The following is a 16557-nucleotide window of genomic DNA, read 5'->3' on the forward strand; positions in this document are numbered from 1 at the left end:
TTTTTAAAATAAGAAAATGCAGTCTTAGTGAGCACAAGACACTTAATCTGTTAAATGTCACCCCGTCCCGTATACGGGACGCCTACGTTGACTATACTATATTACAATCAAATCTAATCTAATCTTGACAAACTACATATCGTGGAAAGGTCTAAGACTCCTAAATATATATTTTACCCATATTTTTTGTAAAAAATTATGTAGGAAAAGTAATAGATGAATTTATGACAAGAGTGCACCCTCAGAAATCTACATTACAAAAGAGCTTTGACCTTCGTTTAAAAAAAAAAAAGACTTCCTCGTTGCCTTTCTCTATCACATTTTAGAAATAATCAGAAGCTATATATCACTTGAAAACATAAAATCTCAAAATTCATCATTCAAAAACCCATTTTAATTCAAATCATGTTACAAAAATGTTTTCAGTCATGAATTATAAAAATGTATGTTTGTATCATGCACATTCAAGTGTAGTCTTCAAAAAACAAGTGTAATTTTTTTTTTTTTACCAGTAAGCATTTTTTTAAACTATATTTATTACAATTATACAAAATACAATATCAAACATAAGACAACTTACTGGCTGTAAAAAAAAAAAAACATGCTTATAATTAGGTACAGAATGGTTTCCAATATTTTGCAAGCTGACACTTTACAAGGAAACCAGTGAATTCAAGGCTGTGCAAGATCACACTAAGATCGACAGCATTAGCTTACATAGGTCTACTCACCCTGTCAGGAGCAAGTCTCTCTGGGAGGGTCTGGGGCAAGATTCTGGCCTCCAATTATAGGCCAAGGCTACAAAAGACAGATTGACAAAAACAAGAATCGAATGGCTCAATAGATATCTATGTCAGTAATTAAAGTTATCTGTGGTGCTGCCAAACAGAAATCATCACAACAACACTTGACATAGTTGAAGTGTTCTGAAGGCAACAGCAGTTAACATTTAACCCAGTAAGTGAACTTTTTTTTCATAGTTTGGCTGGTCCTGCGACTTATAGTCAGGTGCGACTTATTTATCAAAATTAATTGACATGACCGAGAGAACCGAGAGAAATGAACCAAGAGAAAACATTACCGTCTCCAGCCGCTGAGGGCGCTCTATGCTGCTCAGTGCTCATGCAGTCTACACTGGAGACAGAGCGCCCTCTCGCGGCTGGAGACGGTAATGTTTTCTCTTGGTTCTTGGTTCTAAATAAATGCGACTTATAGTCCAGTGCGACTTATATGTTTTTTTCCTCATCATGACGTATTTTTGGAATGATGCAACTTTATACTCAGGTCTCAGGAAGTCAGGTTCTGGTTTAGTGGGGCATAAGGTTTCATACCTTCTTGGAGTAGTGTGTATTCTGCAGGGCTCCTGCAGCTTGCACTCTCTCCCACAGTTTGAGCGGGATGGAGGAGACGTGGTGCGAGCAGGTAATTGCTGAACAGTGTAATGGCACCAGGTATGGCGTCTGGATGACGGGCCACCCTCACTCTGCAGATCCACCACAACCAGCTCCTCTTCCACTAAAACCACAAGAGCGCTCGGCTCACCTGGGAACAAACACCCATTTAGACCTATTGCAGCTCAGATAAAAAGTTAAATAGTTGTACAAGTGGATGTTTTTGGAAGCAATCTCTCTACCTTTGTGGTTCTCTCCTCGCGAATGACGAAGAAGTCGATAATGCGCTGAGGTGAAGTCCAGCGCCTCGTGGTTTTTGCTGTGGATGACGGAGATGCAGTGTCTGTCCCCGTAACTGGCCCTCGCATCCCTCCGCTGAAGATGAGGAATGGGGGACTGGGGGATGAGAGGACAGAAGACATTACTTTGGATAAGGAAGTATTTACATGACAAACTCTCCTTGGCTCTTTCAGATCTTTCCAAATCAGTGGTTTCAAAAAAGAAAAAAAGATGATAAAGCAACAGGAAATATAAGGGACAGTATGATAAAATAGTCTGTGGAGATTAGCAGTAAAAGAAAAGTCAGATGGAGAATCCCTACAGTCGAGCAGGACCATATGAACGTCTATGGAAGGTTTAAATATTAACCAGGCGGTTTGAGTCATAGTGAAGCACTCTGGGTTAATGACACCACAAGCAAACACTACTGTCTCAGCATCAGCGAGTGAACACTCGCAGTACAGTATGGCCTAATAAACAATACTCACCCTTGGTTTTGATGGCAGCTGTATTATTTTGGATATGGCCTTACAGGGGAAGGCACCTGTTTGAAGAGATTGTTCACGAAGAAGTAATTACAGATCAGTTCAGTATGAACACATTTTACATGAGGATAACAGAGGCGTTGTTCCAAAACCTAGTGAGCTGCCTAAGCAGCAAGCATTTTAGGTGTAATATTAGGCATCAAATGGTAGGCAACAACATGATGATTCCACCTTTTGACAGATAGGATGCTAATTCTGTAGGTAGGAGACTACAAGGACCCAGATTCGAATTTTTCCAAACTTCCCAGTAAACTTATGGTCAGTGAATTTCCTTTATTAAACTGCTTAATTGAAAATGTTATTATGTTTATAATTTTGAAAAGGATTTCATTTTCATAATTTTTCCCCCACATTGTACAAGGGTGAAACTTTACTGGTGAACCTCATGAATTCAAGACTGCATTCAAAAGTTTGATGTCAGTGAGATTTTTTTTTATATTCTTTTGTAGGTTTTGGAACACAAGTCGTTCCGGTAAAGTGGTCTCACCATACGGCGTCTCCTGTTTCTCAGGCTCTGTTTTGTGGATCCTCGCCGGTCACTGTCCCATTGGCAGTAGCTCCCATCACTATGTGAACTGAGTATGTTCACACCGTCCTCCATCCACCAAACACTCTCTAGTTGCTGTACAGGACACAGAGAGAGAGACAAGCTTCTTCTTAAAAACTAAATCCTCTAAGAGTTCAGGGCTTAAGTGACGAAACTGCAGTATACGGTACCTGTGTGCCGAGAAAGTGCTGGATGGGACGCTGCCTGTCCAGATCCCACAGTACCATCAGGCCTCGGCTGTAGCCAATCAGCACCTGCCTTGGGTTGAGCGGGTTTTTCATGCAGAGTCTCCACACACTCCAGATTTCTGCGGCCAACATAATCCTCTGGAATTCTGGGAAAAGTAGCAGTGAACAGATCAGCGATCACAAAGAGTAACTGTTATAGTAGTCTCAGGAATGCGAAACTGTTGCATAATACCATTCCACTGAAACTATTTAAAGAATGTATGCTGTATGTGTATATAGGCAAAATGAACCAAGAGATTAAAACTGAGGGACATCGGGTCACAGATCAAAGTTACGTAAGTCTATTAAATATGGTAATTTTAATCTCTTGCCTTGAAATACAGTGTTCATATGTAAAGTGACCGAACATGTATTTATGTTAACCCTATTGATGCAGAAGATGTCTCAAACACTTTATATTATGATTAGACATATAATATGCACTTTAATATGTACAAACCCAACATTTAAAGCCAGCTGTGTGTTATCCATTAAGAATAATATATAATAATGAAAGAATGGCCCTTGCAATTCAGATCAAACATGTCTGACCTGTTCTGTACATTCTCCACGCTGATGTTGTTCTCCTCCAGCTCTCTGAAAGCCTGGCACTTCCACAACAAACACATGTCCTCCCTCCGTGCCCAGCAGCAGCAGCTCGCCCGATGAGTGTGCCAGGACGGCAGTGACCCGCGTTAACACTGGGAGGGGCTCTGTCAATATTTGGCATCACAAGGGGGTCAAAATCAAAGCACTAGTGATTTTTTTTTTTTTTTCAGTTAAACTTGGATTAGACATTGGATAAAAACTGTATGCTGGCATATTTTAAGGCATATAAATAATTTTTTATAAAAAAAAATGCATCTTAATATTTTAATTATAATTATATTCTTATAATACGTTATACTCTTTTTAGGCATAAATACAAGACAATATAAATATACAAAAAAATCATGATTACAAATTTCATACAAATGTGGCTCCATCAGAAAATATCTGATGTTTAATATGCTGCTATGTGAAGTGGGTGATGAGACTAATGATATTTCAGGGCTACCCAGCATGACAAAACAGATACAAAATCCAAGACTGCATCTGAAAATGCATACTTCCATATTATATAGCAGGTGAACGGTATGTGAAACAGTTATATGTACAAATTTACAGTATTCATAAAACAGAAGGCAAAAATTCCTGGAAAGCCTACTATTTGACAAGAAGTTCGTATCTGGTGGAAACCTTTCTATTGCATGATGGCACAGGATCAGATTTGTGAATGGCAGTGAAGCAACGTAACTGACGCTAGTAGGTCATGTGACACTGACAACATGATGAATATTGTACATCTGGATTACATTCAAACTAGTATAAAGACCTACTCAGTGAGTATGCGATTTCGTATGCAGCCTGAGAGATCATGATGTCCTGTCACTTGTTACTGGATAATAACAAAAGTATTAGGAAAAATAATCATTCATGGGAGGACAGGATATGACATCATAGGCTGCAAAAAGGCTACTTTTAATCATGGAAGTCAGCTGACGGTAAGTGTACATCTATGTATGGATTCAGAGCACAAGTGAGCATCAGTCATGTCTGGTTCAGTGTGAGTCAATGCTCATGTCTCATTCTTTGGGTGTGTGTGCATGAACATACCAGCAGGTTCATAAAAACATCAGATTATTAGATTGAGGTGTGTGTTCCCGACTCACCCAGGTGGACCAGAGAGAGTGAAACGTCCTATTTCAAGCAACTCAGACATGCCGTTATGGGCCTGAAGCGTCCACATGTGCAGACTGTTGTCATCGAGTAATGTTACCATCTCCACCTACAAAAAAATTTAATAAATAAAAGGACAAAATCAAAACCAACATCTACTTTTTTTTTCAAATAAAAAAGAAGATATAAAGAAATGTATTTAATTCAGGATAATGTATGTTTAAATCATATATATACAGCTAATGTGATATAAAAACCCATACCACTATATCATATTTTATTGATACACCCCCTAATTTTAAATTTAATAACATGTTTTTAACAACCTCACCCAAACCCACTGATGATTCACTGAAAACCGAATCCCAAAGATTGAATAAAAAAAAAAAAAAAAAAAAAAAAAATTCAGGTGAGATCAAAAGGAATCAGGATTGAAGTTTAAAGCTGTACCTGGTTTGGCAGGAAGTGCACTTGTGTAACTGCTGCATTCTCGTCGTGCAGTCCCATGAACTCCACACCTGGAGATCCATACCTGAGAACTGGTTAAGGAAACGCATGCCAACCATTCACACAGCACCTTGTTTTTGTGGCAAGTAAAAAAATGTTTAAAAAATAAATACATAAAATATATTCAATTACAAAAAAATAACTATTAAATACCAGACACACAATGTTGGCCACATACCAGTTATTCATTTCTTTTATTTTCTCTTCTGTGAATGACTAACAGAGAAATTACGCAATAGTATGGGAAAATTGTTTTTACATGAACATGCATTCTAAGCGCTACGAACTAATATAAACTATTACGCCTTTCAATATACCTGCATGATGGGTGTGTTCCAATGAGCCACTAGACAACCACGAGATTACAGGAAATCAGGAATACACATAAAACTACAGGAAATCTCAGTACATTCTCATCAGGTCACATTGTAGTCACTCTGCTCTCGGGGTTCAGAGACAGGGGAATGGAATGTGATCATTCTAGTCAAAAGAGTTATGCTATACACAGATCAAATAACCCAAAATGTGGAAATGTCTTCTGTTTGTTGAAGGATACAGTTTGATTGCTCCTGATCTGGTACCGATGGCCAGGAGATCCAGGCTGGGGCTGAATCCCAGAGCACTGGGCTGATGGGGGAAGCCATGTTCTACAGTCTAAACCAGAAAGGGGAGAAATGAGAGTATGAAATGTTATATTATAGGTCTTATACACATTGGCTCTGGTAAACACTTACTAAATGGGCAGCTTACATTTTAGAGACATCATAGTCACATGATTTCAAAGTCTGTTCCAAAATGGAACATATACAACTATGGTGCCTTTAAAGATCCCAATCTTTGGGCAAATTGGGCATGGGATCACACCAAAATTGGATTATGGTTAAAAAGGCTATGATTTCATCGTTAAAGTAAATACATTATCTAAATAAAAACATGCAGTGAAACACAGCACTGTGCTCTTTTATACGCGAGCACCTCATGATCCAGTGTTTTCAGTGTCTCCGAGCATCTCTGATTACAGTAAATGCTGCTTCACATGAACTCTGCTCCGAGTTTGTTCAAAAATGTGGATTATAATTTACATAAAATACATCAAATGCCAGAAAATTATTATAAAAAATTTGTTTACTAATTATAAAATCAAAAATAGTCAGCAAGAGAGCTCCTATGAAAATAGCACAAAACCAGTCTTGTGTATGTGTAATAGCAAAACAAACTTCCAACAGAAGATATGTGCTTGATCACCTTGTTGAACTGATAGAGATCCTGTTTGTGTTTGTCCTTCTGAGACTCATGCCCATGACGCCTGAACCTCTTCATCGTCCCTGGACGAACAGGGACCTCACGCTGCCCTCTCTCACCGCTTCTCCTCAGCCACCTGACATGAGAGGAGGGGTAAAGAGGCTTTTCAGACAAAAATAAAACCAAATAGTGTAAAAACATTACACTTCTGTATAGCGACAACAACAAAGGGGAATAATCAAGACTTAAAGTGACCATTCACTCATAATTTACTGCTTTTTACAGCTGTGGTCACCCATTCATAGTCAGTGTATGAAAAAGAGCATTATCCAGCTTCTACTGCTTTTCACACAACAAATTCAGTCATACAGCTTAGGAATGACATAAGGGTGACCATTTTTATTTTTTGGGTGAACTATGCCTATAAAAAGACACAAACTGAAGCAATGTAAAGGGTGCATAACCTAAACAGACTTTGCACAGGGTTGTGTGTGCATTCCACTTAAAAGGAAAAAAGAAAAAAAAGGGATCTGATAGGATCAGGAATTCCAAGGAAGGAGTTGTGTGCTGTTTGACTGAAACTACACCCCCTCACCGCTCCTGATTCTTCTCTTTCGCTCTTTCTGCCCAGCCCCCACAGGGAAATTGTGGATCTCTGCAGTCCTGACTGAAGCAGCTTTTGTTTGGAGCTAAACTATTACAGTCCCTCCCCTCATCTGAGCAAACAGCACCTTGATGAAAACACCTGTTGCTCTGGGGAAGCCAGAAAGAACCTCTTTTAAATGGACAGAATAAGGAGGGCTGCTACATGCTTTGCTTTAAAGTGACCACTCAGCCTATAACAATACACAATAACCTGTAACAGGAGTTTATCTCACCTGAAGCTTGAAACTGTTTGGATTTGTTGTGGGTGGAAACAGAAAGTCACTATTGGCTATTATGCTCCATTTAATGCCCCATAAAAACAATTTTACCACGGTAACAAAGCAAGCATCATATTTATTATAACTCATGTTTGTTCACAGCTAACCCTAACTCGAAACTGAAGTAATAAACTTCAGCACATAACTCAGCCCACACCGTTTTATGGTACAATACACTACTATTCAAAACTCTGAGCTCAGTATTTTTTTTTTAAAGGAATTAATACTTTTATTCAAAAGTGATAGTAAGCATATTCAAAATTTTACAAATTTTTTTCCTATGTATCAAAGAAACCTAAAAAAACATGGTTTCCACAAATACATTAAACTGTTTTCAACATTGATAATAAACTTTTCTTGAGCATCAAATCGGCTGAAAATTCAGCTTTGCCATCAGAACAATTAATTGTTTTAAAAATACTGAAAAATAAAAGTTAAAATTTATATATTTCACAAAATATTTTTTTTATTGTACTTTTATTGTAAATGCAGTCTTCATGAGCATAAGAGAATTAAAAAAAACTTCCTATACTACAGAAATGATGGTTACCATGGTACATGATAATAAGGAGAAGATATCATAACTTCATGCATGCAAAAGTGTGTATACATAAAACACATACACCCCGTTCACACAGAGACGCGATTTGCTACTGTATATAAGCATAGATTTTGTATTGCATAATGCATAGGCATTTCGTCCACACGGATCTGTTTTTTTTTGGAGTGAAACAGATTATTTTTTGAAACTGGGTCCCAGAGTGGATAAATCTGAAAATGCAACCTTTAAGTTTTCATGTGGCTAGCGAATCCGTATATTTTCTGAAATGATGACGTCATCAGCCCACGTCTCGCCCCTAGTCAGACACCGCTACATCATGTAACAGCAACCAAAACATGAACAAACACTGAACAATTGTCTTTTTATTAACTAACATTAACACCGATTAATAAATGTATTGTTCCATGTTCGTTTGTATACCGCAAGCAAGGTTTATACACATAGTTGAAGTCGTCTTCTTTTTAGTGTATCTCTGTGGCAGAATTACAGCACCACATGTATAATACATAGTTTTTTGGGGGGTTTCGTGTGGACACAGTTATTTCTTGAGATGGGGGGGGGGTCAGATAGGGAAAGCTCTGGCTTTGTGTGGATGTAGCCTCAGTATCAGCAAGCAAAGAGAAATTCTGCAGGAAATAAGGCTAACAGGACGTAGGCAATCAAAACAAGAAAAACATTCAGTCAGTCTTTGACATTGATTAAATTACAATAAGAACTGCATTAAGAGTGACATATCCAGGTAACATTAACATCACATCTTATTAGAACTGCCCTGAGAGCGTTTCTAGACAAGAATGCCCTGATAAATTATAACACTTTGTCGAGGCTGATCACATCAGCATATCAACAGGAAAAGAAAATGTTTTTCCTTCCAAGCATAACCTTCCCAGTGACTCAGTTGCCCCACTCGGCTCAGACACATATTTCTATGATTATCGACATTATTAGCCAAGAACGTTTAGTCATCAAGCATGTGTCTACAAACGCTTCCAGAGAAGGAAAAGAGCTCCCATTTCCTTATTTTTACAGAACCTTGAAGGAACCAGTCAACAAACTAAACACAAAAAAGAGAGAGTCTGTAAAGCTTAGCTTAAGGGACAATGGTAAAGTGGGAGGTCTTCTACTTAAGAGTGAGCTTGGCTTTATGAGAGAAAACTCTCAGCAGGAGAGCTGGAATGGAGTGAGGACGGGAGAAAAGACGCAATTCATTAACAAACTAAAGAGGCCAGAGGGACCAAAACCAGCTCCATCTCCCTGATCACCACATTGATCATTGGGAGCCTTGCGTAAAGCAGCTTCAGAGAATTCTGTCCTCAAAGATCAATATTACACCTCCATCCATTAAATCCCAAGTTAAAAAATAAACTGTTTTGTTTTGAATCCTGCTGGGAGGAATTATGGCGGAGGTGCATGTGTGGCATTGATGTGGGAGTAGTGGCTGTAGCTTATCTAAATTAAGGGTAGTAGGAGGCTTGTGTGGAGAATTCATAGACTTTAAGGAGAAATGGTATGTGGATCTAAGCAGCCGCCACAGAAATGCTTGGCGTAATCAGTTCAACCACATAGACGACAGATTCATGGCAGTGGAATATAAAATGACATGGTACATTTATGTCATAGCAGAGGAAGTATTGATTAAACTGCAACTCTAAAACATGAAAACATCGCCAAAGTATGGCTGAAAATTATGGTATATGATTATCAAGCAGTAAAATCTAGATTTTTACATACAGATTTTTCATTTTCGAAATGGCACATTTTCCAATTAATAAAAATGATCATTTTGTTCATATCATTAAAAGAAATTGTTTTATTAAATGTATATCAAAATTATTATAAATGGAAACTTTATATCGTTTCACTGAAAGGAAGTTAGTTACAAACCAAGTAGTAGTTATTGCATACCGATAAATACCAATTTAAAGGAAGATCTCACCAACGGCAGGTGCAAGGGAATTTAAGGACCTGTTTTATCATCTGTCAGGTGAAAATAACAGTGGGAAATTTTATTTTTCTTAAACTGAGTATTAAAAAGCTCAAAAAGTGTGGGACAAGTTATGCCCAGTCCTATACGTAGGGTTACAGGTTTGTTTAACTATCCACACCATACAAAGAGCTAAATGTTTTTCAAAATTTAGGTCCTTGTATGGTATTGATGCTTAAGCTCGGAGAGCTAAATTACTAAAGCACAAAAACCCCCTTAAAGCTTTTTTTAGAAAGGCTATTCTGAAACAACTGCAGTAGGGCTGGGCGATAATACAACAACGATAATTATTGTATATATTATTATCAAATTTTATTAAATCATTAATATAGACATGTTTTAAATGTATTTAAGGAATAATGGAATATAATAACAGTATTTTTTGTGATTAAGCTATAGCATTTGTGCATTAATACTAAATGTATTTAGACTTTCATACAAATAACCAGAAACAATACTGGAAGACCAATGGTTAATTTTAATAAAACAGTCAGAATTGAAATTAAGTTGTTACGATTTTTACAGATGTTACTGTTTTTAATAATGAACATAGATTTACATCTGCATCCTTACTCAAGCTACTACTACTGCCAACTCGAGCACCCGTCAAATGTGCATTTCTAAGAGAAAAAACTAAAAAAAAAGTTATATTAAATATTGCAGCCTGTACTGCAAACTGCTGAAGATATGCATCAAAGTCAGGCAACACAAACATGATTTCATGATTTGAAACAATATCACTCATTAGAACATGCAGAAACTAAGAAATATTTTTTTCTTTTAAGATATTCATTTTAAGGAAAAATGACTGGAAAAGTGTAAAGAATTCAAAAGTGTGACATGTTTGTCATGCTCTGACTATAAAGAGTAGTTTAAAACCCACAATTAATGTTTTGTTTTCTGCAACTTTCACTTAGAAGCAAAACTCTGTTTTAAACTTGAAAGAAATAAAGATTTGATATTTATCGTATCGACGGATACCGAAAATTTTCTTGTGATAATTTTTTTGGCCATTTCTCCCAGCCCTACCCTGAAGTTAACAGTGATACTGCTGAAGAATCAATATGCTTAGAGATTCCTCTGTTAAAGGTCATGGTGAGGGGTGACATCATATTACGCAAACACAAACACGTTTGACAACTAGCTCGTTAAAGTGTTACTAGCCAGGACCAGGCCTGATACCCTCAGGATAGCAGCAAGAAATTAGCACCCTATGGTCAGGAGAGGTCAACTGCTTTTTAGTTTAAAAACAGCCTGTGCCAACCCACAGTAAATATGATACGGACAACGCTTTCTCATGACACAGCACAACACAAACTGAGCCACGGTGCCAGAACCAAAACGTCCCACCCAATTTGACGACTGTTATTACGGGAGGCAACTATATGTACTACTCCTATAGCCTGCTTCTATTACTGGTTGCACAAAGCTATCGTTAAAAAAAGAGAAGCAACAATTCAGATGTAATTTCAGGTGTTAAAGCTTCAGTTTCTGATGGCCATTTTCAATAGAGAATGTTCCCCTTCTTGATTTCATAGATGCCTCTGTTAAAATAATAGCCTCAGAGGACAAGAGCTCACAACAACAGAACTGCACCTAAAACCAAAACTCAAAGACACTGAAATAGAAATGGAAAAGAATATTTTCTGAATTACTGGAGAAATAAATAGCTTTTCCATTACAGGAATAGAATACAGTTATTTTAAACTGAAAAAAAGTCTACCTGAAATAATTCTGATGGCATCAAATTAGGAGTCTGACAGGAAACTTACCCTGTTAACGCATCACTAGTGACATCACAACATTCTGAGCATAGCATCCCACAGGAAACAAAGATCAGAAGAGAAGGCAAGAGTGGAGAACCTGCCCTGACATGAGTGTGGAACTGTCAGTGAACTCACCACAGACTTTCTCCCTCAGCTGCATAACCTGGTTTCACATGGCACGTTAAATATGTCATGTTGGACATTCTGGGCAATCGAGGAATTGCACATCCCATTTTTAAACTCAATATGGGTAGAAGATCACTAAAGAATTCACTAAACGATATTTGAGGTCAAGAGTAAGGCAGTCAAGTACAAATAGGTCAAGCTCTAAAATAAGCTTCAGCTACACCCTGATTGAGGGAGAAAACACCATGCAAATGAAAACCAGTTCAACCGCCACAAGATGACGACACAGATAGAGCAAGTATAGTACTGAAAAGATCTTTTAAGGATACCAGCAGTCAATGTGTTCTGACATTTAAATAAACACAGACACTCGTGCATCAGGGCTAAACAATAAGCACTGCATTTCTGCAGTAGTTCAAATATTCACTTTTCAATATTATTTAAAACACATTTTACCTTTTGAAATGCACATTACTGTTCAAAAGATTGGGTTGCAGGGATATTTGAAGGAAGCCTCTTTTTTTTAAAGGCAATATTCAAAATGACAGGGGCACTTTAAAGGGATACTCCACCACAAAAGGAAAATTTTGTCATTAATCATTTACCCCCATGTCGTTCCAAACCTGTAAAAGCTTTGTTTGTCTTCAGAACACAATTTAAGATATTTTATTTTATGATATATTTGATGCGTATGCTCTCCTGTATCACCCGCCCCACAAGGATGCGCTGTTTTCTTTCAAATCAAAGCTTAAATACACGTAGAAACAGCATCCTTTTGGTGCGGTTGACACAGAAGAGCATATGCAGCATAAGGTAATATGGAGAGACACAGAGAAGACTGTAGACAAAAGGAATTGTTGTATAAATTCATTATTTTTGTTTTCTTCGTTTACAAAAAGTATTCTCGTCGCTTCATAACGTTACAGTTGAACCACTGATGGACTATTCTAATGATGTCTTTCATACTTTTCTGGACCTTGACATTGTAACTTATCTAACAATCCTCCCTGTTTTAATCCCAAATATCATAAACTGTGTTCCAAAGACGAACCAGGCTTTTAAGGGTTTGGAACGACATGGGGGTAAGTGATTAATGACAAAATTTTCATTTTGGGGTGGAGTATTCCTTTAAGAAAAATTCCTATTATCATTGTTTAAAAGCATTTAAAAGGGTCGTATGATGCTACCATAAAGAACATTATTTTGCGTATTTGGTGTAATGAAACATGATGGTTTCTCCTCTATGCCCCGCCTTTCTGAAACGCATAGAGTTTTACAAGGCTCATCGGTCTAAAAAGCTACGTGTGCTATATATACCTCAAGCGTGTGACAAATGTTACACCCCTTAACATATTGAGATGCCCTGTCTGGCCGGAGCGACAAGACAAACATTAAAACCCATTATAAACATGATTTCTAGTCGTGTCCTCTTTTGTAAGGCCACACGAAGTAGGTTCGCTTTCTCAACGAAAACAGCGTCACGGAGGCCTAGAGTGAGCGGTGGCCGGCTTGAGTGAGCATCCGTTGGGCTTGTGGCAACCAGATGTGATGACAAAAGAACATTTGAAAAATAAAGAATATTTTGTAAAATTATGAATGTGTTTACTGTCACTTTGATCAAATGTAACATCCAATGACTTAATAAAAGTATTAAATTATTTAAAAATTTTATATTTTCAACTGAAGTGTCAAAAATATTCCTGCTTTTAATTGTTATAATAACTGTTTTTTTTTACAAAACACATTTCTTAAATATATAAATCAACAATATTGAAGACTTTGTTTATTATGATTTGCAATTATAGCTGGAATTTATGCAGCAGAATACCTGTTCTAAAATGATGCAATATTAAAAACCAATGCATGTCAGGAAACAAAAAAAGGTAAATCATAAAGACAAATTGTTTATCATCGACTAAGTGCAATGCATAGTACACAGCTCTGTAGACAGGCCTGTGTATTGTGATTAAGTCAAGACTGTTATAATGATATTGCAGATACTCAATATATTTCAAAGTCCTAAACCGGCGGTAAGATCATAGACGACAGCCATTTTTGTTTAAACACAACTGTCCATCCCAGTCAGACAACCAGCAAAAGTCCATACTAGTGCTTAAAAATAAAGAACAGGTGGACGGGATGAGGAACTGTTGGATGAACTTCCTCTGATTCTTAATGGTCACTGTAAAGCTGATCTCTCCTTACATGCTATCACCCACGCTAACAGTTTGTTGCTGTGGAAGTGAGAAGCCTTTGTTTACCTTCTCTTCCTCTCTGTGAAAATGTAAAAATAAGATCTTGTCTATAACTATGGGGTGTGTCCTGCCACAGGATGTCAGTACCCGGACTCAAGCCTTTCCTGTCTTCTCTAAGAAGGGCCATGAAGTGTAAAAACCACATTTATACCCAAACATCTCAAAGTGATACATCAGACTGGTAATCAACTTGAGGCAATTGATACAGGACATTTACTGCTCCAGTGTCAAGTCCGGTAAAAGCACTTTAATATAACTTGCTCTCAGAGGTGTAAACGAATCAGTTCCGGGAGAATGACGTTTGTCACATTTGTTCACCGCAGAAAAGCAAGCAAAAACGGCTTGAAAATAACTTAACCTTAGAATAACTACAGTTGTCTGAAAGTAGAAAGTCATATACACCTAGAATGACTTCTGGGTAAGTAATTTATGGCTTAATTTTCCATTTTGGCTGAATTCTTCCTTTAACTTTGAATCAAACAAGGCAAATCATACCTAATGTTCAAAAACTCTGAGTGGGCTAATTATTTTTTTTTTTTAAATCATGCTGACCCCAAAGTTTTGAATGATAGTGTATTTTTAAGTCTTTTGGCAACAATTTTAAGACTGCTAGACTAAAAGTGTGGATTTTTTTTCTGAACATTGTGTATTACAAAAACATCTTTCTCTGACACGTATTTCAGGTCAATCCTTGTGTCAACACAAGCATCACAGATTTGGCTCTGCAGCCACTGAACGAAATGACCCAAGATTAATTACAGATGACGTCAACCATTCATAATCTCGCTATTGTCTATGGCACAACACAAATTGGTAAACATATGCTAAGTACATTAACTATGAAGGCTGATGACTCAAGTTTAGTTGCATTACAAATCAGAGAAACATTGACATCAGGAACATGGCTGTGTGTGAAGCAACATGAGAGTATGAAAGGTGGAGGCTTTATCATTCTCGATTCTCAACTTGTCAGACCGGTGGGACGGCCTTCCACCAATCTATGCCAAGGACAACCAATTCCCCAGACCTTACCAAAGCAATTCAACTTTACACTCAAAGCCAGGTGCGACACTATAGTCTCGTTTCTAAAACAGAAAGATAATGTGTGTGTATATATATATATATATATATATATATATATATATATATGCTGTCAAATGATTAATTGCATCCAAAATAAAAGTTTTCTTTACATTATATCTGTGTGTGTACTGTGTATATTTATTGTGTATATATAAATACACACACACACATACATATATACATATATATACACATATATATATACACACACACACATATATATAGGCTAAAATGCTAGTAGATTAAGTTTGACATTTTAGTCTCCATCTGGACTCACACAGTTGAAAGTATGCGACAGTATGTTGACAGTACTGGACAGATATCTGCTGCAGCAGCTGATCGGAGTGACCAGAAACTAACAATACATTCTCTGTTCAGACCGGTGGAGTTTGATGATAGAGCGGACAACAGTGGAGAACAAGGTCACAACTAGGTGTTAGTTTCGTTTTAGACTGAACGTTATTAATTAGTTAACCTGCCAATACTCAAAATGCAAAAGAAGAGAGGAAACAACTGCCAGCAGACAGCTTGTACCCCATTACAAAAACATATGTTAAGTTCACACAGAGCTGTAAGTTAAGTCAAAACTTCTTGAGCTTCCTAGCTAGACAGCATTTGTAGACATTATATGAATATTTGTTTGCTCGCTATATAGATATCTCAGTACGTTTTGAGACACATCTTTAGAGCCGGTGAGTGGAAACACCTGTGGCCGGGCAGCAGTCGACGGGCCCGGGCAGGACTCACCTGATTCACCGCGGCCCGATGTCCCGGCACTGTCCACGATTCAAGCGGGTTTGCGCAATTATCCTGAGGTGAAGAGGAAAACCCCAGCAGGCGGTGAAGAAGAGCAAGCTCGAATTGAGTTCACCTCGCTTTCGAGGTCTGTGTATGGACTCAGTGGTTGAGGATTATCAGTGAAGTGTTTCCTGCTGCTCTTACTGCTCCTCCCTGAACAAACGCCTTCCGGGACAGTTCAGCGCGCGGCCAGCAGGGGGCAACAGGCGCGCACACTACAGAAGTCATTAGAGCTACACATCATACTTGTTATGCCGTCATAAAATGTAAATAAAATAATGTATTTTATTCACGAGAGTCTAATGAAAATTACACTGAAAATAAAGGTAAATAAAAAATAATAAAATGATTTAAATGATTAATGTCGCAAAACGTTCAAAACATTTTGAGCTTCATTATTTTTATTTTGGAAATGTCATTATTTATATGAAGTACACACGTCATTGCTAAACTAATGTTATACTTATGCTTACTGTACATTCATGTATATAAACAAAACAAAACACTCTTCATCTTCACATTATTAATATTAATAAGTACATTATTTATACATGTACTTGATATGGATAAGCTATATGTTTATTTTATGCAAACATTATAAGC

General features: G+C 37.4%; 1 protein-coding gene across 1 annotated transcript; it reads right to left on the reverse strand.

The window, feature by feature from the left end:
• Positions 1–2622: 2622 nt before the first annotated feature.
• Positions 2623–16137, reverse strand: LOC113055934 (lethal(2) giant larvae protein homolog 2-like). The gene is made up of 8 exons (XM_026222327.1): positions 15904–16137; positions 6461–6593; positions 5772–5869; positions 5159–5240; positions 4702–4817; positions 3542–3702; positions 2933–3096; positions 2623–2837 (listed from the first exon to the last, which is right to left on the reverse strand). The coding sequence occupies exons 2-8, from the start codon at positions 6533–6535 to the stop codon at positions 2649–2651; spliced, it is 885 nt and encodes a 294-aa protein (XP_026078112.1). The 5' UTR covers positions 6536–6593; positions 15904–16137; the 3' UTR covers positions 2623–2648.
• Between the last annotated feature and the right edge of the window lie 420 nt (positions 16138–16557).

This window comes from Carassius auratus, chromosome 37, assembly GCF_003368295.1.
Source record: "Carassius auratus strain Wakin chromosome 37, ASM336829v1, whole genome shotgun sequence".
Classification (NCBI taxonomy): domain Eukaryota; kingdom Metazoa; phylum Chordata; class Actinopteri; order Cypriniformes; family Cyprinidae; genus Carassius; species Carassius auratus.

Bases quoted from the DNA above. Each gene is read 5' to 3' on its own strand.
- LOC113055934 (XM_026222327.1), bottom strand. From the start codon at position 6,535: ATGAAGAGGTTCAGGCGTCATGGGCATGAGTCTCAGAAGGACAAACAC. The intron at 5,870-6,460 runs GTGATCAAGCAC...TTTCTGGTTTAG, and splicing joins ATCTCTATCAGTTCAACAAG to ACTGTAGAACATGGCTTCCC. The intron at 5,241-5,771 runs GTATCCTTCAAC...ACCAGTTCTCAG, and splicing joins AGATCAGGAGCAATCAAACT to GTATGGATCTCCAGGTGTGG.